This window comes from Borostomias antarcticus, assembly GCF_949987555.1.
Source record: "Borostomias antarcticus genome assembly, chromosome: 15".
NCBI classification, from domain to species: domain Eukaryota; kingdom Metazoa; phylum Chordata; class Actinopteri; order Stomiiformes; family Stomiidae; genus Borostomias; species Borostomias antarcticus.
The window spans coordinates 21,624,369-21,636,868 of record NC_140248.1 but is presented as its reverse complement, the minus strand read 5'-3'; the positions used below and the strand labels follow the sequence as shown (position 1 = coordinate 21,636,868).

Here is a 12,500-nt window from a genome sequence, read left to right as displayed (position 1 = left end):
GTTCAGTACATTCAGTTGTTCCAAAACCCAATCATAAAACAATGAACTTCTCCAACAAAAGGAATACTATAGCGTTTCAGCCAGTCCCCACGCTCAAGGTAGATGCCAATTAAAAGAAATATGCCTAGGGCTACCCACAGAGTGAGGTTAGATCAGTCAGTCAAAACCCAGTCTGAGTTGTGTGTATATTTAAAGGTGTCTGCACACGGCCCCAACCGATGCTAACCAACTCCCAACACCCAACATTCTCAAATTGGCAGTTGCTGTTAGAATGATGGAAGTTCACGTTCGGTTCCAGACGGTGACCCACCTCGTGTGGCTGGGGTACGGACACGCCCTTCTGGACTAGCAGCTTGATGATCTCATAGTTGTTGGTGTGGGCTGCCAGGATGATGGGCGTGATGTCAGGCGTGAAGTCGGAGAACTGCTTGTCCAATAGGATCGGAGGAACCTGGACGGGGGAATAATGAAGAGGTTCCGATGGTCAGTAAAGTGTAGCTCTGCTAGTCACCTGCAGTTCATTATGCTAATATCAGTGGCATTAATAACATACTTACATCACTTTTAATTAAATAATAATAATAAAAATGTTACAAAAATCAATAATAATATTTCAAATTCAAGTTTTAAATGAAACCTTGGACTTGAGTGTTTCCTTTAAATGCAACGTGATGCCTTTGATGACGATTTTGATGATTACGATGATGATTTTGATGATTATCTGTGCTGATGATGATGACGATGATGATGATGATGATGAAGAATTATGGTTGACTCTTTAGCTATGTATGTAAGGTGTTTTTGGTAAATCTATTAACCACTGCGATATGACCTTAAGCGTTTGCCCATATTTTCTCAATGCTTATTTCTTAATTAAACTATTAAACATAAAAACTAAAAGTTTGAAAATTTAGTAGATGATTACTCTTGTGTAACAATGCTTCTTGGCAATACATAGCAACAGCAGAATAAGCTGTTTGTCATTGGCAGAGAAGATATGTTATTATTTTTCATGGGGGGCACCCCACATACTCAGCTGTGCTGCTCATCCCACAAATGCATGTTCAAATTGGGCACCATTTAAACAAGCTTTCCAACGGTATAAAATGTATTTCCAATTAGTGTTACAACAGAGAAATCATCTACCAAACACATATTTCTGTACTTTATGTTTCATGTTTATATTACATAAAATATTTTTAGAGTGCAGTTTCCTATTTAAACCCATAGATTTTCAGAGCCCAGTATGAGCCTGATGAAGCTGTAAGCTCTAAATAAATGAGTCTGCAAGTCATCCTTGTCTCAAGTGAGCATTATGTAGTCACAGAGTATGTTATGTTATTTTTTCTCATAACAAATTCAATATTTTATCATTATTAAGTTCGACTTCCCCATCAGGTCAAGGGATGTGGAAGTGACTCACCAATCACAAGTCAGCCTTGGTCTATCTGCTATTCACCTATCACAGATCAGCCTTTGTCTGTGTGCTACTGAAAAACTCTATCTGGTCTTCAAGCTCCACCATCCAGGAAAGGCGTAGCAACGGGAGGGAGGGGGGTTGCAGAGGGGCAGAACATTTCCAGTAAATTTCCATGGGAAGTTAAGCTCGGGTATTTTGAAAATGTTTAAATTTTTTATGTGCCTATAACAGCTTTTTTCAACAATTTTTTATTTTATTTTCTATTCTTATTTTAGGATTTTATATTCTTGTTTTAGTATTTTATCGTTTTCATCCAATTTGGTAGTCAATTGACTCGGACCTAGTGTCCAGTTACCCCCTACTGACTGTTGAGGATTCGTCACAAAGCCCGGCCGGTCGGCAGTGTGAAAGGGAGAGACTCCTTGACTGTCTCAGCTCTCAACCGTAATCCCAGCACCAGACAGGGTTGCTGTTGTGTGACAAACTCTCAAGCCCAGATGAAACTAACCACCCAAGGGGAGCGGTGGCCCAATAGGCCCCTCCCTCTGGGATCCGGCCATACTCTGATCTGGCGAGACCACCGGTCCCTGGTGGGCAGCTGCACTGGAACACATTAGACCACTACACCACCGCAGACCCCTAGAACAGGGAACTTAGATGTAGCCTAGTTGGGGAAAAAACATAAAATTCAATTCTAGATCTTGCAGCATGAACTTGGGTAAAACAACCTGATTTAATGCATATTCAGCTGAATTTCAACCCTGTACTGTACATTCTTCCATCACATGAGCAGTACATTCTTCCATCACGTTCACAGCTCATTCCTATCATCCTGCACACTAAGAGGGCTGTAGAATACATTCAAGTTCTACTCACAAATAGATAAAGCAAAAATGTCATTTTAAAAATTTGTATTAGAAATGTTTGCCTGCATGTCTGCTTATGACAAAACAAAATATTTATATTTATATCCATTTATGACAAGGTAAATATCCCATGTAAATAATATTTTGAATTTTGCAACCCTTGTGAGAACAGGCCAATCAAACGGCGAGACCGTTTCACAGGCAGGAGGAGCCCGCCAATCAAACAGCTGTAGCGTCCGGACTCCCTCACAGAGACACGCGGAGCACATGCCGTACCAACGCCTGGCGCTGGTCTCTGGAGAGTCGGTATCTCCACAAGCCTGTCAGCATGCGCTCCAGCCACCCCCCTCAGCCAGAACACGGGAAGAGCCCCCCTCCCCGTTCCCTCTGCTTTTAATGAAGCCAACTTTATCTGATCCTGCTGAGATGGAGGGAGGGAGGGATGGAGGGAGGAGGGAGAACAGACGGGTGAGAGAAGAGCCAGAGGACGGAAACTGATTAGACGCCATTAGAGAGAAGCTGCAGAATGAAGAGGAGAGACAGGATGCTGGGTTAGCTATTAAGGTTAGGAGTGAGGATGCTGCACTCAGCCACATAATACAGCGGCAACAGGCGCAATACGAAGACATCTACATCCTCGACGTGACTGTTGACACGGTGCCGTGCTGTGGGCCGCGGCAATGCTGGACACATGGGTGGGGGGCGGGGGGCGGGGGGTTACGTTTGCTCTGCCACGTAACAGTATATCAGCCTCATTCTAACCCTGTCTAGGCACCACGTTCTAACCAACGGCAGATCGATCCTCATTTTAACCCTGTCTAGGCACCACGTTCTAACCAACAGCAGATCGATCCTCATTCTAACCCTGTCTAGGCACCACGTTCTAACCAACGGCAGATCGATCCTCATTCTAACCCCGTTCTAGGCACCACGTTCTAACCAACAGCAGATCGACCCTCATTCTAACCCTGTCTAGGCACCACGTTCTAACCAACAGCAGATCGATCCTCATTGTAACCCTGTCTAGGCACCACGTTCTAACCAACAGCAGATCGACCCTCATTCTAACCCTGTCTAGGCACCACGTTCTAACCAACAGCAGATCGATCCTCATTGTAACCCTGTCTAGGCACCACGTTCTAACCAACAGCAGATCGATCCTCATTCTAACCCCGTCTAGGCACCACGTTCTAACCAAGGCAGATCGATCCTCATTCTAACCCTGTCTAGGCACCACGTTCTAACCAACAGCAGATCGATCCTCATTCTAACCCCGTCTAGGCACCACGTTCTAACCAACGGCAGATCGACCCTCATTCTAACCCCGTCTAGGCACCACGTTCTAACCAACGGCAGATCGATCCTCATTCTAACCCCGTCTAGGCACCACGTTCTAACCAACGGCAGATCGACCCTCATTCTAACCCCGTCTAGGCACCACGTTCTAACCAACGGCAGATCGACCCTCATTCTAACCCCGTTCTAGGCACCACGTTCTAACCAACGGCAGATCGACCCTCATTCTAACCCTGTCTAGGCACCACGTTCTAACCAACAGCAGATCGATCCTCATTCTAACCCTGTCTAGGCACCACGTTCTAACCAACGGCAGTTCAACATGAACGACCGCATTTTCGCGGCCGCCAGTCAATCCAATCAGCCATGTTCTGGGCCTGGCATGTGTGAAGCGACATCAAGTAATTTGCCCTCTTCACAAGCATGGTCGCGGAGGTGGGCAGGGTTGAGGACACGGCGTGGCGATGATGGCGGAGGAACTGAAGTGAAACGCCGGCCCACTCGTCTGTGTAATGGTTATTCATTGTGTTAGTCTTATGAGGGAAAGGGACATCGCAGCCATCCGCCATCAGCATATTGATTACACATGCTCCATCTGCAGCGTCTGCTGTGTGTCTGTGTGTGTTTGTGTGTGTATGTGTGTTTGTGTGTGTGTGTGTTTGTGTGTGTATGTGTGTGTGTTTGTGTGTGTGTGTGTGTGTGTGTATGTGTGTGTTTGTTGTTGCTGTTGTTGACTGTGCTCTCTTTTAAACATCCTCTGTTTTTTTCCTGTCTTCCTCCTATGTGATTAGAAACAGTGAGTCTGTTCTTTTTTGTCAAAGAATAGGCTGATGCACTTGGTAAAATAAACTCAGAGAGCCGTGTGAAATCCACTCTGTTGAACAATAGACAGCTTTGAGGTGTTGTCTGTCTGAACACTAAGAACGTTCTCAACTCCAATTCATGAAAACAAGAGCGAACGTCACCAGTGGTAAGAAGTACAAAGGCTCGAGGCAACGGGACTTAGAATATCTTAAAAAAGGGGTCTCTTTATAATAGAAGGTTGTCTGAATGGTTTTCAACCCCTCCGATATAATTTACCTTGCAACAATGCTAGTTAGAAACCGTGCACGGTTGTTATGGGAACACCTTAGAGGAAGGCCTGTGGATCAGGAAGACTGATACAGCGAATTCTGGCGGTTCTCTAAACTAATCTCTGGGTTATTATATCTGCTGACAGTGCCAGACGCGGGCGATAGATGAGATGTCCCCTTCCCAGACAGACATTTAATATCACAGCTGAGCCTCCCGCTGTCCAGAGAGAACCATCTTTCACTGGAGGAGGAGCAGCGCAGAACGGATTGGCTAGCGATGTGGTTCGAGTGGCGTGATTGGCTCTCCCCCCAGGCCGTAATGGATTGGTTTGAGTGGTGTCATTGGCTGGCCTTTCCCGGGCCGTCAAGGTAAAGAATAAACACAAACATCGATGAATAGCAGGGCCTGGGGACTTGGGCTGACACACTGTATCTGGATCCCCTCTTCATCCATTCACTTAACAACCCTTCTCTCTCTCTCTCTCTCCCTCTCTCTCCTTCTCTAAGCCACTCCGCTCTCTCCCTTTCTCTAACCAACTCCTCTCTCTCACCCACTCCTCTCGCTCTCTTCCTTTCTTTCTCTCTATCTCCCTCTCTAACCCACTCTCTCTCCCTCTCTAACCCACTCTCTCTCTCACCCCCCACCCCCAAAGCACAGATATAATCCCCAAACCCAAAATGAAGCACTGCATCTCTTTATCAGGAAGGAAATTATCCATTTCAATCAGTTAATGCTCTGTTAGTCTACATACACAAGCCGGCAGCATCAGTGTGTGCGGGTGCGTGTGTGTCTGCGTGTGTGCGTGTGTGTGTGTGTGTGTGTGTGTGCGTGTGTGTGTGTGTAAGAGGGAAAGAAAAGAGACATCAACAAGAACAAATAGCCTGTCTCATCCAGTCTGGATCTTAGGATTAGCATATTGTATTACCATCTGTGTTTGCAGTAGATTCAATTAAAGACCCTAGGGTGACACGGATAGGCTGGCAGCAGGCGGCAAGAACAGCCAGCGCTGTGTCCGCGCGCCAATCACAGGCCTCATCAACCAATCCGCCTTAACGAAGCTCTGATGCCCCCTCAAAGAATGGCCCTCAGATCGACTGAGGAACACTGGCTGGCTCGTCTCAGTGACACAAGCACAGTAGAGTTTCTCATCCATCATGGCTCCCTATCCCAAACCTTACAGCGCAATAGACATATGTAGGCCTAGGAGAAGCAATGCGCATACAGTATGTAGGGTTAAGAGAAGGACACTGCGATCATCCATTGCTGGTTTACTAGAAGTTCCCAGCAACAGTCGGAAGATTGGGAGTGCAGTCTTTGTCAATTATGGCCCAAAGGTATAAAACACAATACCTACATAGATTATAGATATCAGGGAATCCAAAAAGCTGAAAAAATATCTCTTCCCTTTAGCACTTGCTTGGTACTGCACTTCTATTAAAATGTTAGATCTGTTATCTTAGATGTCAGAAGCTCTTCTTTCGTGTAACGTCAGAGGTCCAACTCGGTGTCGTGTAGCCATGCCAGCATCTCGGGTCCTAGGTCAAAGAGGCTGGCTTCCGAGGGTGGTCTGTCCAAGGGGCAAGTGGTGATTATATGTTCGGCTGTCTGTTCAGGGTCACCGCACTCGTCTGCCAGGCCCCACTTCTTCATCAATGTTTTAAAACGACCAACCCCAGTTCGCAGGCGGTTCAGTGTGGTCCATTGCCGGCGTGGTAGGTCGTCTCCTCCTATGGCGCCACCTCCTGGGTCCCAGATGTAGTGATGGACGCGGGAGGGCCCTGCTGACTGCCACTCCTGCTTCCAAGCTGCTGCCAGCCAAGCATCTCTGGAGATGTCCTCAGAGGTGGAATTGAGCATCTCTTGTGCTGCCTTGTTGTAGGGGTGGCGGGATTTGAGTCTGCTTGGAGGAGCCGCTGTTGTTGTGGTGTTGTGCAGGATGTGCCACTCATATCTTTTTGCTTTCCTGGCCAGGGCGAGGGTGGCAGCCTCCCATCGGAGGCCGGCCTGGGCTATTCCCGCGAGGACTGGCAAGAGGGACACTGGGGTAGGCTTCAGGCATCCAGTAATTATTCGGAGGGCACTGTTTATAGCCACGTCAACTTTGCTTGTATGAGGGCTTCTGCACCAGACTGGGGCGCAGTATTCCGCTGCAGAGAAGACCAGAGCTTGGGTCGATATTCGCAGAGTCTTAGCGGATGCTCCCCAGGTTATTCCCGCAAGGCGGCGGATCAGCGCAACCCTAGATGTAACTTTGGCCTTGACTTCTTCTAGATGTTGTCTGAAGGTCAGGGTCCGGTCCAGACGCACACCGAGGTACTTCGGAGCTTGCTGGACCTCCAGGCGTTTGTTGTCGACACGCACCTCCAGTTCCCTCTTTGCTTCTCTGGTGCTTAGATGGTATGCTGCTGCAACTGTCTTTCCGATGCTGAGCTGTAGACGCCACCTTCGAAGGTATGCTACCAGAGTGCCCATATCTTTGTTAAGGCCATCTTCCATCGCCTTCCACGTTGGACGTCTCAGCATGATGGCAAGATCGTCTGCATAGCCGTACTTTCTGGATGTTGTGTCAGGTAGGTCATGTATGTAGATGTTGAACAGCATCGGTGAGAGAACTGACCCCTGCAGAACCCCGTTCCTCAGTCTTCTGAGTCTACTGCGCTGGCCACTGCTGGTCTGGAGGACGAAGCTGCGGTTGGAAAGTGTCTCCATGATGAACTTCACCATGTGCCGGTCTGGAATTATCCTCAACAGCTTCAGGTGGAGACCACGGTGCCACACGGTGTCGTATGCGGCAGTCAGATCCAGGTACACTACCCCAGCTTTCTCGTTGTCCTGGAAGCTGTCCTCGATGTCCTGAGCGAGTAGTGTTACCTGGTCTGCTGTTGATCTTCCACGACGGAAACCAGCTTGTTCCCGTGGGAGCTGTGAGTCAACCACTGGCTCGATGCGGCTATGGATCATCCTCTCCAAGATTTTAAATGGGACACAGAGCAGCGAGATGGGCCGGTATGATTTGGGGTCTTCCGCAGGTTTATTTGGCTTTGGCAGAGCTATGACGGAGGCACGGCGCCAAGTCTTTGGGAGCTTTAACCTCTGGTAGCACGATGTGAAGAAAGCACAGAGCCAGCGAGATGTTGTTGTGCTCTGGTGGATGACGAACTCCGGGTGGATGTTGTCACGGCCTGGAGATTTTCCTGGCTTGAGTTTACTCATGGCCTCACTGAGTTCCTCTTCCGTAAAGTCTCCCGAGATGTTGGAATCGACACTGGCTGCTCTCAAGATGCAAGACACCTCACGCGGTCAGAAGCTCTGTCGGATATGGTGGGATGCTCTGAATTTCCTCAATTGTCTGAGTTGGTACAGTCTCTGATGTGCTTTCCTCACCACGGTGTCTATGTTTGTTGTCCATGTCAGGTCCTTGGTGATCTGGACGCCAACGTACTTGAAGCTGTACACTAACTCTACAAGGGTCCCGTTGATGATTAGGGGTGTAGTTCCTCTTCTACTTCCTCCTAAAGTCCACCAGCATCTCCTCTGTCTTGCTGATGTTCAGATGGAGGTTGTTTTCCTGACACCACTGGGTCAGGAGCCTCACCTCCTTCAGGTAGGCCCTCTCATCATTGTTGGTGATTACGCCTATCGCTGCTATCGTCAGCAAACATGACGATGGCATTGGAGTTGAAGGTGGCTGTACAGTCATGCGTGTACAGGAAGTACCGTAGTAGGGACAGCACACAGCCCTGGGGGTCTCCTGGGTTGAGTGTGAGGGGGGATGAGGTGTGTTTGCCTACCTTCACTACCTGGGGTCTGTCTGACAGGAAGTCCAGGATCCACTTGCAGAGGGTATCGTTTTGCCCCAGGACCCTGAGCTTGGTGTCGAGTCCGGGTGGGGTTGTAGTGTTGAACGCTGAACTGTAGTCAATAAACAACAGTCTCCTGTAACCTGGCATGTTCCCCTTGCTCTTGTCTAGATGGGATAGGGTGGTGTGGAGGATGTGAGCTATTGCATCTTCTGTGGATCTGTTGGGTTTGTATGTGAACTGTAGGGGGTCTAGGGTGCAGGGCAGTGAGGAGCAGATGTGTTCCTTGACCAGCTTCTCAAAGCACTTCATCACCATGGAGGTGAGAGCTACCGGGCGGTTGTCAGGCTGGTCTTGGCTTCTTGGGTACCAGGATGATGGAGGACTTCTTGAAGCATGTGGGGATGATGGACAGGGTTCAGGGACAGGTTGAATATCACTGTGAACACAGGAGCCAGTTGGTTGGTGCATGCCTTAAGGACCTGGCCTATTATACCGTCTGGTCCCGTGGCTTTACTGGTGTCTCACGTTTAAACACCCTTCTGACGTCTATACAGAGAATGCATGTTCTTCGACCCCCGGTTGAGTCATACCAAAGACTATAAAAATGGGACCCATTGCCTCCCTGCTTGGCACTCAGCATCAAGGGTTGGAATTGGGGGGCTACATCACCAAATGATTCCCGAGCGCAGCACCGCTACTGCTCACCGCTCCCCCAGGGGATGAGTCAAATGCGGAGAACAAATTTCACACACTCAGGTGTGTGATAAATCAGTGGAACTTAGTCTTAGTCTCTCCTCTGCCTCAGGTGTGACGTGTGCATTCAAAGTGTCGAGGCTGTTCACGAGAGCAGTGTCTACAACTCCTGAGGAAGATGGAGATCCCTTATAATCAGTCATGGTGTTTAATCCCTGTCACGCTGATAAGAGGTCGCCGCTTGAATTTCAATTCCATTTTGTCACCGTATTCCCTCTTGGCTTCCTTCATTTACTTCTTTATCTTCTTTTTATTGTTTTATCTTCCATCTTATTTTCCTTGTTTTTATCTTCATGTTATGTCTATTTCTATGTGAAGCACTCTGTGAATGTAATTTCCCTGCTGTAAAGCACATTGAGCTACATTTCTAACCTACTTACAGATCTGACACATTTAAAAGCCTTAATGATTTGCGGAGGCTATAGGTGATCATTCGATTGTTTGCATGTTGCATCAGATAAGGAGGAGCAGGGTGCAGGGGGAGGAGGAGGAGAGATTGAACTGGATGAGTCAGGGCAAACCGAGAGAGAGGAGAAAGGCAGCAAGAGACAGATGAAAGACAGGAGAGATCACACACCAGAGATGAGACTAAGTTCAGTGAAAGTGTGCTGAGACGGCTCCACACTTGGCTGAGGTGCACAAAGGGGCGAGACCGGCTCCACCATCTTGCCATCTTGTCGGTTGAGAGGGAGGAACTATCTATGTTGAGTCACAGTCAAGTGATTGACCACTTTGCCAAAATGAACAGACGGTAGTTTAATGCTCAAAAAATGAGTCCTTCAAGAGGAGACAACATATATTCAAGTTGTTATACTACTATGTAGCTTAATTGTATTTTTTTTTGAATTGTGCATATGTGAAATATTAATGAATGCCATTTTCAAATTTTCATAAAGATTAATATCTCAAAATTTTTAACAGTTGTAGTTTACAAGAGGTCAAATGTCTTCATACATCTAGCCTCTTAATTTTGATAATTTTCTAATGGGGGTGGGCCGTGCCCCAGTAGAGTCTAGCAACGCCCCTGAGCTTGGCTCATCTGACTTACAATCACACGTGACCATCTCCTGTGACCATGTTCTGTACCACTTATGGCCCATTACGCCATAAAGCTAGCGTTTTGAAGATGCGGGCGCAGAAGGGTGGGCTTTGCAACCGATCAGTGTGAGTCTTAACCAGTTCACTTCAGGTCGACAGCGTATCATAGCAAATCCCCCGGTGTTTACGATACATTAGAAGGCTTCCCTCCATCATATACTCGCCCCTCCTCCTGCAACCCCACCCTTGTCAGTACCTGCATCGCCTCGTGAGACCATCCTGATCTTGCGAGTTCACATTCTGTTTCTCTCGCTAATCAGTCCGGACACTCTCCATAGAGATCTGTTTGTGCCCGATCAGGAAACGATCTAGCCAATCAACATTCTATGAGGAAATGGCTACGCTGGGCAGGTTTAGGTGTGACGACAGCGAGGGGGCGGTTGAAGTTAGCATGTGATAAGACGGTAATAAGGCAGATGGTTCACGCAATAACCTGCCAAGTATTTTTTGAAAGCCTTTTTCCAAAATAAGGTTTCCAACGCAGAGTCCCCAGATGGTTGTGTGAAGCAGAGCATCTGACTTGTCATGTCGGTATTGGTCTCAGTGCCAGACCAGTGAGAGTTCATTCGCTGATACACTACGTGAGCTAACTATATTAATGCATGCTGCAGATCTCTCTATGCGTCTGGGACACTACATGCAAAAACCTGGTGTTCCAATCCTGGCAATTTATTGGTAGCGCCGGAATCCCGGCAACTCCAATCAGTAACAACTTTCGCAATCAGGCGTTCCCACCCATAGATATGCCCCGCCCATCTACCTTGGGCTAGCGTCTCTCATTTGCTGCTACGACTTGACGACAACAGCTTGGGCGGCGAAGTGGCACAGACTCTATTATGTAGCATGCGGAGCGCAGCGATGCAACGTGATATTCGAGTCTGGAGAGACGCTAGGTCGGTACCTGCATGCCCCCGCTGTGCTTCTTGTGGTTGAGCAGCAGCTCCACGGCACCCACCACCTCCTTGCGGATGGCGTGCAGCAGGGCGTCGCCCACGTAGACGTTGAAGCTTAGCAGCAGCTCGATGATCTCCAGGTTCTCGTTCTCAATGGCGATCAGCAGGGCCGTACGCCCCAGGGGGTCGATACAGTTGATGTTGATCTTGAAGTAAATCTCCGCCTCCTGGGGGTGGGGTGGGCTTGACAGTTATTCACCCTAATACCATAATCACTCTTCATCTATGTACAAATCCATCATTCCATTGATCCACCTTTCGTTTCCTTCCCATCCATCCATCCAGCCTTCCAGCCTTTCCTCCCTCCCGCCAGTCATCTCTCCATCCATCATAACCTCCCTCCGTCCGCTCCATCTATCATCATTCACCCGCCACACCCCCACTCTCACTCCATTTATCACGCCATCCCTCCCTCCCTCCCCCCCTCCCCCCCCGTACCTCCAGGGCCTGCTTGACGCTACCGTAGTCTCCCTTCTCCACGGCCCCCAGGTAAGCCTTCTCCAGGGGGGACAGCTCTGACTCGGCCCGCACGATCCGCAGAGGGATGCGGTCCCGGTACGAGGAGCTGTCCGACCGGCGGTAATACAGCTGAGACATCTCTCCTCTCCTCTCCTCCTCTCGTCCTCCTCCTCTGCTCAGCTCAGCTCCCTGCTGCTGCCGCCGCCACTGCTGTCGGCCCGGACCATCTCACTGGAACCACCGGGGGGATGACAGGCGCTCATCAGAAACGGGTGATCAGTTCAGGTTCAATTGCCCGATGTGTGTTGCAGTGTGGAGTGTAGGCCTGCCCTCGACTAAAGATTTTCCTGCTCGACTAGAAGTCCTCATGTCAAGCGACTAGTCGACTAGTCATTCCTTTATTATTATGATGATGATTATTATTATACATATAACCTTACCATACACACAGAAAGCGGTAGATTAATTCTCAATGTGTTGGCATTCGGCAACACAGCAAGGAGACTAAACAACATTGTATTATTTTTGAGGATTTTGAGCTTTTTTTTTTCTTTCTGCGACTAAGCGACTAATGAAAACTTGCTCGACTAGGACTCTTTTCGTCGACTAACGTTAAGTCGACTATGGGGGGGCAGCCCTAGTGGAGTGTGTGCTACGGTGACCGAGTGAAACGAGGAGTAGCTGGTGAAACTCACTCCTCAAAGGAGCGCTGGGATATCCCTATTGGCACAATTGTCAGCACGTCTGCCTCCAAAAGCGGGAGACCCGGGTTCTAATC

The 12,500-nt window shown here is 48.5% G+C and overlaps 1 protein-coding gene across 1 annotated transcript in view; it reads right to left on the bottom strand.

Annotated features, from left to right (window-relative positions):
• The window catches only part of LOC311318944 (short transient receptor potential channel 4-like), a gene marked incomplete at both ends in the record, with an annotated part of 48,953 nt that extends 37,093 nt beyond the window's left edge, over nt 1-11,860 (bottom strand). Inside the window, 3 exons of the mRNA XM_084450379.1 lie at nt 311-451; nt 11,212-11,430; nt 11,702-11,860. Of these exons, the coding sequence (XP_084306505.1) occupies nt 311-451; nt 11,212-11,430; nt 11,702-11,860 (519 nt within the window). The remainder of the gene's footprint in view (nt 1-310; nt 452-11,211; nt 11,431-11,701) is intronic.
• Nucleotides 11,861-12,500: the final 640 nt, after the last annotated feature.